Raw genomic sequence first — 10,944 nt, 5'->3', positions numbered from 1 at the left:
CCTCCCCTCAGAGCTCGGGTAATTCTGTAGAAGAGGGGGCTGAAGCATTTTAGAAGTCAGAGGGTATGGAGGGCACCAGGAGGACGTGGCCCACTGAAACAACGAATCAGGATTCATATGATCTCACAGAGACTGAAGTGTCAAGCATGAGGCCTGTATGGGTCTGCACCAGGTCCTTTGAGTATATGTTGAGGTTATTAGCTTGGTGTTTTCGTGGGACTCCTAACTGTGGGAGCAGGTGTACCTCTGACTCTTATCTCCTCTTGGGATTCTTTTCTTTCTGTTAGGTTGCCTTGTCCAGCTTCAGTGTGAGGGATTTTTTTTTTTTTTTTTGCCTTGCCTTGATGTATTTTGTTTTGTCCTGAGTGGTTGCTGTCTCTTGAAGACCTGCTTTTTTCTGATGGGAAATGGAAGGGGAGTGGATCCCAGGAAGAGGGAAATGTGGGAGGAGGAGTGGAAGAAGGGAAAATTATGATTGAGATGTATTGTATAAAAGAAGAATTATACACATGCACACACACACACACACACACACACACACACACACACACACAAAGACTTTGCTAAGAGATAAGCTGAAAATTGGGTCTATGTTGTATGGTATGGTATTTTCCATACCAGAGTAGCACAAACTACTCATTTTTACATTAGCTATTTTTTTCTGTTTCCTAATTTAAGTTCAGATTTTAAAAATCCTGAAAATAACCTCTACCAAACACAAGAATTTAGCCATTTTTTTTTTCACTTTTAATAATGGAGCAAAATGGATGGGTTGAAACAATTAACTCTAAATTGAAGTCATGACCATACAGACAGAGGCATTGCTGATCCTGTACAATATCAATATTGTTGGAACCATCTCCTTCCAGTCTACTCAGAGAAAGCCTACACATCAATCATAAATAGATCTGTGAAGCAGCTATATGAAAATGGGAAGCAGTGATATCCATATTACACACCGGAAAGGTTCAGCTCTTTCCTCCTGGAACTCTACAGGTGGCAAACCCACCTAGATGCTAACGTTTGGGACATCAAAACCCCGAAATGCTCTGCAGTCCTGGACAAGGGTAGTTTTTTGAACTACCCAACATGGCTTGACTCTTTTCTGAGCTTTACTGGAAGATAAGCTTAAATCAATGAATAGAAGTAGAAACTCAGGGTAGAAAAGCAGATATTTATTTGGAATGGAATCGTCAGCCCATTATATTAATTTTCGTGTTTATACTGTATGGCGCTTGAAAGTACTTAAGGGGATTTTAGCGTTATTATTTTATTATATATAAGAAAATAAATTAAATGTGGGGAAAGGGGCAAGAAGAAAGAAAAAAGAAATGAGAATATGATTAGTGAACAACTGCTTCCCTGTGATTTTCCAGAGTTGCATTGCACAGCTTGTGAAAGGCACAGAGTTGTAGAATTTTTGTACTTGCTTGCTTACTTGGATTGGAAACTCAGGAATGCTCAGGACCACAGGTGGGGATGCTTAACGTGGAAAAACCCTCAGGAAATTTATGATAGGACAGGGAGTTCCTGTGGGAATTTTCCCATATTATTCCATAGGTTTCCTGTCCCTGGAACCTGTTTGATTTCTTCTTAAAGATTCCTGAGTTGTCATTACAAGAATGCCTTGGTCCCAAGCACCATGACCTCCTTGAACACTTTGGGCTACTGTGCTCCTGAGGGATCCTATCCTAGCTAGGATCCCTTACAAGTCAGAGATCATGTAATAGACAGAGGGCATGAACAAGGGAGAAACTTGCTATTAATCCCACAAACACCTGTTTTGAAAATTCTTCTATTTGATTCTTAGAATCTATACCCAAACTGTGAGACATAGATGTGTAGTGTTCCTCCCAAGGCAGCTGGAAATCTTGATAATGCTGAGGACACGTGGGATCCAAGAAGCAGTATGGTGCCTGGAGACTAAATGACCACACTCCGTCCACTATGGGAGCTCTCTCTCTCCTGAGGAACAAGAACACAAAAACTACATTCAGCTCAATCTATAGCCCACGTATGCAATTCCCGAGGTGAGCTGGTCTAACCCATTATGTGGTGGCTGCTGTATTTCTTTCTTGACCTTTCATGGGACCATTCTTTTTCCTTTCAATGGCCTTCCTCCAACACTGTCGATTTCTGAACGTTTCTAATCTTATTTGCTCCGCTTATCACTGTTGTTTTTGTAATAATGCCAAGTCTTCAGTAGCTGAAGAAAGGGCCTGCTTTCTTTCCCCTTCCCAGTCCATCTCTACTTACTATGAAGACAGCTCTGTTCCCATTACACTCTGAATCATTCCTCTCCGCCCCTTTCATTAGCTTCATACTTAAGTATTCCTCTAGAGTTATTTTTCACACTTTTCCTGAACAAACTCAAAGGCTTTTCTTCAAAGGATCTCTTGTTATTTGTGGGTCTGTTTTGAGTTTTGTTATTGTTGTTTTTTCATTTGATGTTTCTCAAACCTCTCCATGCACGTCAGGGAGGGAGGTCATTTGATTACATATCTGAAAGTCTATAGTTGGAGATCAGGAATGAGAACATCCCCATCTCACTTGAGAAGGGAAGGCACTTTTCCTGTAATGAACAGGCCTAAAGATATTGCATAGGAATGTGCATCATACTGCTTCAAAAAAAATTAGTTTCTTATTATCAGGAAAGTAAGGGTTAAGGACCAAGGTTTCTAATCAGAATACTCTGGAGTAAATGCTCTCTGCAACAGAAGACAACAATGAAAAGAGACAAAGGGACCCTGTTCAGGGAAAACTGGCACAAACAGGGGATACTCACAGTAGAAGAGTGCAGATCCCAATACGAGATTTTTTTATTAATAAAAAATTTAAGGCAAAAATATAATACTTGGTATTCACTACAGGTTAGCCCAGAAACAAACACGATGGCTTTCTCCTCCCCAGAATAGATGTATACGGGCCAAGGTTTGAAGATGCCAGAGTGTCTTGGAACTCATTCTATTAGGGCAAGATTGGAAAGAGAGATGGTCTGAAGGAGGTTAGAAACACAAGGATCATTCAGCCTGAAGCCACTGGACTGGAAAGCTTGAAGTTCCTGCTTCATTTTGACAGAGTGAAAGGCCTCTAACAAGTGAGAGCTCACCCTAAGCCAGCCGAGCAGGCACTCCCACAGACAGCATGAGGTCTGTATTTCTCTGGGCGCTGAACAGAGAGCGCATCTTACCTATTTTAGATGACCAGGTGGTTGTGTGTGCAGAAGCACTTGCTTGTGTCTATTGGTTAAGTATTACCTTTGAGAAGGCTCCGTGTGAGCCTAAAAATATTTATTTTGTTTCCTGTTTGATGAAGTATTTTAATGGATTGTTTTATTTAAAAGCTATGATAAACCTGTCGCTGAGAAAGCCTGATTTAACAGCGACACATTCCTTTAATGAAAGGACCAGAGAAATGGCAAGTGACATGCAGTCAAAAGTCACCATCTAGTGGCCTAACTCTGCATAGTGTTGAAAATGGCAAGCTCCAATGTCTTCAGAAACCTGTGTGGGAAGCGCTCAGCTCAGGGCCTTCACAGAGATTCTTCCTAACAGTCAAATTCTAAAGGCAACAAGCTACACCCTTAAAATGAACTAATCTGAAAACTCAAGCTTTGGTTCTGGGCCTGTGGACAATGTCAGAATATAAAAAGAGGGTTTAATGCAATTCAGTGATATATCTAGAAACCAGACTCAGACCTCAGTCAGTGGGAGATTTTAAGATTATCTTAGACAAAATCTTTGCTTCTCAAAGACAACTTTAGAAATGAAAATGGTGGCCAGGTGGTGGTGGCACACGCCTTTAATCCCAGCACTTGGGAGGCAGAGGCAGAGGCAGAGGCAGGCGGATTTCTGAGTTCGAGGCCAGCCTGGTCTACAGAGTGAGTTCCAGGACAGCCGGGACTACAGAGAAGCTCTGTCTCGAAAAACCAAAAAAAAAAAAAAGAGAATAAATGAAAATGGTTGTAGAATGACTTCTTATGCACATCTTGATGATTTAAAAAAATAAAATAAAAGTACGGATGCTTGGGAAAACTTAGGAAGCCGTAGTCACGAGGAAGGACTATGGATCTCAGTGGATGCCTTCAGTCTAAGGAAACAGTGCGGGTTACCGAAAAGGCTTGAGAACCAGAGGGCTGTGTTCAAACACAGGCTTCCTTTTCTACTGCTTTGTGTTTTGCCCTTGATAGTTAAGCTTCCTGAGCCTTGTGAGGACTAAATGAATTATGACTAGCTCTGTCATTTTGAGCACAATGTCTTGTACCCTTCCCTTAGATTCTAAGGCTTAGAAGGGCTACATACTTTAACTGGAGGAAAATAAAGAAAAAGAAAAAAAAAGAGGCAAACTTAGTCACTCCATGAGAAAGGTCACCATGTGACAGTGGCTCTAGGCATTCTAGCTTTGATGGGCTCTGGGCTTTTTGTACAGGATTCATTCTACTGAGCACCTCATAGAGAAGCAGCTGTATTATATGTGGATGAAGTCACTCCTTAAGCTTCTGCTGAGGCAGTCAAGGGGACCTGTGAGGAGCCAGACCAGGGCAAGGGGCCATTGGCACACAAATCTTTAACTCAAATGGGCCTGACAGTACTGGGCTGGTGTGTGGCGTCTAGGACATATGCAAAATGTACGTAGCCCCGTACCTCCTGCTGTTCTCACGGCGGCTGGATGATCTCAGTGTCCACAGGACACTCGGGAGAAAGTGACACAGTTGCCACTGATGACTTCAGAAGCACCCCTTCCTTCTGGACCTCACTGTCTTTCCTGCTCCACTCTTCCATCTCAGTTTGCACCCCACCCCCAGAGGCTTGCTCCTTTGCACACACGTGTTTGAGATACATAATACATACATACATACATACATAAGTACATACATACATGATAACTGTGTCCTTCAAAACCCATAAGAGACTGCTGTTCTTAGATGATGCCCTTCCTCTGGGGCTCCCCCTCAGAGCTTCCTGAGACCTAACTGTCTCTCAGCAGAAGAAAATGAGGAAAAGGGTTTGGTCCATGGTAGCCTGTAAGATGCTTCTGAGTAAGTAGTTTGTTTACGTTTGAGCAGTAGTGGAGTATTTTTTATAAAGTATAAGCTGTCACTTGGGTGAGTTAATTATCAACCGGTTTCTTAAAGTCATGGTGCTTTTGAGAGAGCATCTGATACAGTAGATCAGGCTGGCCTTGAACTTGTGGCAGTTCTCCTGCCTCACCCTCCTCCTGAGTACTGGCTGCACTACCACACCTGGATTGAAAAATCATACCTCTAAAAAAGAGAAACAAAGAAAAAGAAAGGGAGGACAGAAGGGGGAGGGGGCAAAGGTACTGCAGGCATGCATCCTCCTGTGTTTCCTCTTTAGAGTGCTAAACAATGACTGGCACCTTCAGTGTTCACAGCACTCTATAAAATTTTACTCATAAGTGGAATGCCAGGGTCGGTTTTCATCAGTCTGATGAGCCTTCCCGACACGTCCAGAAGACCTCATCCTCTCACACAGCCCAGCTGCTGCTCACTTAAACATTCACAGCTCCTCCTGCCTGTTTCTAACCTGGCCTGTGAGAAAAAAGATTGCCAAGTCAAGGTCTGGGACTGCAGCTGGGACCCAAGATCCAGCTCCCCACTTAGTCATTCTGAGCCTTAGTTCTTTACCTGCATACCAGTAGAATCCACCTGACCTGCCTCTAAGGGCAGAGAAGATGACTGAAGCCACACTGAGGCAAGAGAAGACCCTTAGCAAGTGCTGGGCCTCTTCTGCACCCTGCACTGGCTTGGTCCTTTCATTCTAAGAAAATGCAGTACCCGAGCCTGTCTGGCCTGTGTCCACTGTGGCCAAGGCCACAAGCTGAGAAACCTCTCTGATCATGCCCGACCCTCCACAGGATGCCCCAGGCTCACCAAGCGCCTCTCCACATTCCCTTTTTTCATGTTGTTCTTGCCTGGAGTCACATCCAGTGAACGGTAGCTGGGTGGCTTCTCCTCAGGCCAGTTTGGAGACTGTGAGCGGCGGCGGCGGCGGCGGTGGCGATGGTGACGCTGGGCACCCCAGTTCCTGGGCAGCGACTCTTTCTCCTCTTCAGAGCTCCAAGAACTGGGGCCCGAGGGTAGGGGAGGCGAGTAGCTGCGATGCCTGCGTCTCCCACGTCTCTGGGCACCTTCCCGGGGCTCTGGTCGTCTGGGGGGCCAAGGAGCCTCACTGGACGAGGGACATTCGCTCAGGCTGTCCCAGTCTGACCAGGGCATGGGGGACTCGCTGGGCCTAGAACGGTGGTGTCTCCCACTCCAATGAGGGTCCAGCTCCCCTCTCCCCGGGGCCCAGGGTCTCATCCCCTGGTCCTGGAGCTCTCGGAGGAAATCAGAGTGATGGCGCTGCCTTCGGCCCTCACTCAGATCCCAGTGTCTGGAAGCAACAGGGTTGAGCCGCCGCTGGTGTGAGGAGTCGCTGGTCCTGGAGGACAGTGGGTCTCTGATCAGCGGGGGGAGGTGGATGACTCTGCGTTCCACCACCTCTGCGGAGCCCAGGGAGGACAGCATGCTGCAAGGGTGGCCAGATTTGGCTCTGAGATCCTGCAGAGGCTGGGCTGGGTTGAGGTTCCGCAATTCTTTCTCCAAATACTCCAGGACACCATTGGACACCGGAGGGTGAGAGGCCATCTGGGTCATTGGCATCTGTGGAAGGCTGGACCGTAAGGACAGATCTGAATGGAAACAAGGATGGAGCACACTGAACTGCTGGTTCCAAATACCCACCTAGGAACCAGGGCATCAAAATGTCACGTTAGGAAGCAGGATTCCACTCCCACCCTCCATCGGAAGATACCCCATTAGTGTGCATGCTCCTCAGCAGACCGCACCTCTGCCCTCACCCTCTGCCCTCCCCTTCCCGTGTGACTTTCTGGCAAAGTTTACCTCGCTGCAGTAGCGGGTTCATTGCATAAGATGAAACTTGGGAGCTCCTGTCCGCCCCCCAGTACAGGGGTTTTTCCATCATCTGAGGACCTAGGGCCTGAACCTGCTTCATGTAGCGGTGGCGGGCCAGGGCTGCAGGGAAAGAAGGAGAAACGCAGACCCTTAGACAGAGGGAGTCCCACACCTCCTACTTGGTCTGTGCTTCCAGCTTCTTGCCTTGGAGCCCGTTCATACCTATCTTGCATAGAAACAAGAGTTTAGGGGCTGTGTCTTTAGCAAGGGGCTGGGAGCGAATTTCCTATATTAAAGACCACCTCTCTCATACCCCAGGAAACTACTTTTAAAAACCCAGCTTTCTAGCCTCAAAACATGTCCCCACGTTATTTGCTTTCTAGGTCACCCAAAGGGCATAGGCAGTCCATCAAAGTGCCGGTCAGACAGAAATACCCCACATAGTAAAGGCTTAGAGGAGGCTATGAACCAGCCTGGCAGCTCTTGAGCCTGCAGGGCAAACTTAGGGCCATCTGTTCTGAGGGGAAGAACAAGACTGTGGTGTGTCCCTTAAGCATGTTTCTAGCTGGAATGACAGCCCTGGGTGGGAAAAAACTCCTGGGACGAGGGCCAGGGACACACAAAGCTGAAGTGAGTTGTGGTGGATCCTTTCTACTCTTCTCGTTTACTAACTGCTGGGGTTTCCCCCAGTTAGGGGTGGGCCAGGCAAACAGAAGGGACATACTCCCTCCCTGGTACAGAGAGAGATGGTGCAAAAAAAGCAGCACGAGGGGTCTCTACAATGCCATTTCAGTCTCCTAGGTGCAGCTCTTCTGAAGCACACAATCTGCGGCGAATGCAATTACAATGTTGTTCTTGTTCCTGAGTTCCTATTTTGAGTTGATTGTGACTGAGTACTATTAGACTCCCAAAGGCTCTGCCTATCCATGTGGGGAGCAGATGCATGCTGCTACACAAACTGTGACAGGCTTCCACCTGATAGTCTCACCGACTTCAGGGTTTGCTGTAAAACCGCACGGCTGTGCCCAGAACAGGGCAGTATTCTGTACCCAGCTACACAGAGTCCGCTGAGGCCACTGAGAGGCCATCTTCTAACAAAACAGGAAGTGGTTGCCACAGAGTCCCCAGAAGTGTTTGGAGCTCCAGCCTCGTGAATGAGTCAAAGCCCTGCCAGGAAGAAATCAAAGGCACTCGAAGGAGCTCCTAGAGTTGCCACATCTTAATACCAACCCATGGCACTCCAGTCTCCAAGGAGACAGGAGCAGGGGCTTATCAGTCCCCCTCTACTAGCCACTGTCAGAACAGCGAATCCTTTTCACCTCACCCAGCTCTTCTCTGTGTTTTAAAACAGAACCTTACTCCATAGTCCAGGCTGGCATCAAACTTAATGATCTTACTGCACCACCCCCTGAGAACTAAGATTACCGGCAGGGACCACCACGCCTGGCCTTGAGATGTGGGAAATAGAAGAAGCTGAGATCACAGAAGTTGTATTCCAACCCAACATCCCACAGCGAGTGCAGCTGCCTTTTCTGTCAGCTTGGAGCTGGCTGCTTGAGGATTCAAGACAATCCTGAGAAATGAGGCCACCAAGGCTAGACTTCTTTAAACAGAGGTTCTGAGGGCCAGGTGAACTTCAACCCATACAGGCTATTCTAGCCGTGCTACTTGGAGGTTTCAGAATCTCTGGGCTATTCAGATCTTTTGCAGAGTCGCTGCCATTAAATGAGGCAAAACCCATGGAATGCCCAACAAGTGAGTCAGTCGAGATCTTCATTTTTATCATAATAAATTGCTCCTTTCACCTTAGCTCCAGGAGAAACACACATAATACAGAGTCTTTGTCTCTGAGGGAAAAGCCAGAGTATAATGTTTAAGGCTTCTACTAGGAACAGAGATGACAACATTTCATCTGCTTCTGAAACCTATATTTCTCCCCCAAGGTCCCCGGAGACTTTCCAACTTCTCTTGCCCATGACTGGTTACCATTCCATCCCTCCACCTCCCTGCTGTCACAGAAGCCAGCCTGATCTTTACCCTCCTTTTACCCCATGGCCTCTCTGTCCTTGGCTTTTTCTCACTGGCCAGTCACATCTCCAACACCTCAGCAGCTTTTGGGAATGCCAAACCCCCTTTGAACGCTTGCCATTTTAGCCTCAGGAAACCACCAGCAGAGGCAGACATTCTGGCCCTGGCCAAGCAATGGGACTTCAAACAAGCATCCTCAGGATGGGCTTGCTTTGGGGGATCATTCCATTGAACATGCCTTTCCTTCCCCTAGGCTCCCCATGGCTCATATCCCCTTGAACTTCTAGAGGATTACTTCTGCTTTAATAAGGACAGGAACCAGCCCGCACAGGAAGCCAGCAGTGATGGTGCTAGATCACCAAGGTCTGTGTAACTGGAGGAATCTCTTGAGTCCTCACTCTCACCTGCTATATATAGAGAGTCTCTGGGGGAGGGGAGGCCAGTAACTCAGAGACAGGAGAAGTCTCTCTACTTCTTGTAGAAAAAAAAACAAAATAAGCTCAGTTCTAAAAACTTTTAACTTTAAGTCCTATGAGGGTTGTTTACCAAATACTTGGTGGATTATCAGGATCTACTAAAAGTTAGCAAAAATTCCTTGTTCTCTCTAACCTCCTGTTACAGTTCAGGAAGATGAGCAATGGCTGGGAACGTGGGCTGTGGTGGGAGATGTTCAAGATCTGTGACATCCCTCCAAAGGCTCCCTTCTGCATCTAACATATTTATTTATGACACTGTAATTGAACCCAGGGCTCTCATGAAAACCACTTAGCTATGTCTCCAGCTCTGTACTTTGATTTGCAGAAACGATAGTAGGCTGTGGGCTACCTCATACACTAACTCTCCAGATGTAGTGACCCCTCTCTTCAGAGATCAGGCTGCCTACGCACTCTGTTCTCTTCCCTTTTTAAGGCTAGCTCTTTCTTGCTGAGACCCAAGGCTGCCTCCAAGGGTAAAGACATTCATCCATGATCACCCAACTTCATAAGTGGGGCTTCCAGTTGTTCCCTTCATGTTCTTTGCTTATAAACATTATTGGGGCTGTTTGGGCCAAAACAAAACAAAACAAAACACAAACAAACCCAACATCAGAATATTTCTCCTATTCAGAAATCTCATCATAACCATTTCCTATCCCTCACTGCAATTCATCTTCTCCCCAAATTTGTCAGGAAAGTTAAAAAGTGAACTTGTCTGATCAAGTTCAAGACCTTAACTTACGGTCAGCTGTCCTTCCTTTTCATCATTTCTATTAAAAGAGCAAACTGTGCTCTCTGCCCCTTCCCCGCAAGTGGAGAGTTTGCCTCCAGGGAGTGCTCCAACCCAGGGACTCAGGTGAGTACAGCCAGGAGGCACAGGCCTCAGAAGTGGCAGGATCCTTTCTAACTCCATATACACCTAGGATAGACTACTGATCCACAGCCCTCTCTGCCCCTTCCCCACAAGTGGAGAGCATGTCTCCAGGGTTTATTCTGACCCCAGTACTCAGGAGGGATGACTGATCCACAGCCCTCTGAACAGGGGTCTTACCAGAGGAGAGCTGATCTCCCAGAAGTACTGACACAGGCTTACAGACCTACAGGAGGAAAAAGGTCCAGCCAGAGACAGCAAGATCATTTAGCACCAGAGATCAACAGATGGCGAAAGGCAAATGCAAGAATCTTACCAACAGAAACCAAGACTACTTGGCTTCATCAAAACCTAGTACTCCCACCACAGCAAGTCCTGGATATCCCAAAACACCAGAAAAGCAAGATTTGAATCTAAAATCATATCTCATGATTGTGATAGAGGAATTTAAGAAGGGCATGAATAACTCCCATAAAGAAATACAGGAAAACACAGGTAAACAGGTTCAAGCCCTTAAAGAGGAAACAGAAAAATCCCTTAAAGAATTACAGGAGAACACAAGTAAACAAGTAGAAGTCATTAAACAGGAAACACAAAAATCCCTTAAAGAATTACAGGAAAGCACAACCAAACAGGTGAAGGAACTGAACAAA

General features: G+C 46.4%; 1 protein-coding gene across 1 annotated transcript in view; it reads right to left on the bottom strand.

Moving 5' to 3' along the window:
* Positions 1–1,087: 1,087 nt before the first annotated feature.
* Positions 1,088–10,944, bottom strand: part of Ildr1 (immunoglobulin like domain containing receptor 1) — a 65,736-nt gene continuing 55,879 nt past the window's right edge. Inside the window, exons 7-9 of the mRNA XM_031360002.1 lie at positions 6,905–7,036; positions 5,894–6,693; positions 1,088–1,965 (exon numbers count right to left, since the gene is read on the bottom strand). Coding sequence (XP_031215862.1) covers positions 1,924–1,965; positions 5,894–6,693; positions 6,905–7,036 — 974 coding nt within the window. The 3' untranslated portion in view covers positions 1,088–1,923. The remainder of the gene's footprint in view (positions 1,966–5,893; positions 6,694–6,904; positions 7,037–10,944) is intronic.

This window comes from Mastomys coucha, unplaced genomic scaffold (genome assembly GCF_008632895.1).
Source record: "Mastomys coucha isolate ucsf_1 unplaced genomic scaffold, UCSF_Mcou_1 pScaffold12, whole genome shotgun sequence".
NCBI classification, from domain to species: domain Eukaryota; kingdom Metazoa; phylum Chordata; class Mammalia; order Rodentia; family Muridae; genus Mastomys; species Mastomys coucha.
This window is presented reverse-complemented; position numbering and strand designations above follow the sequence as displayed.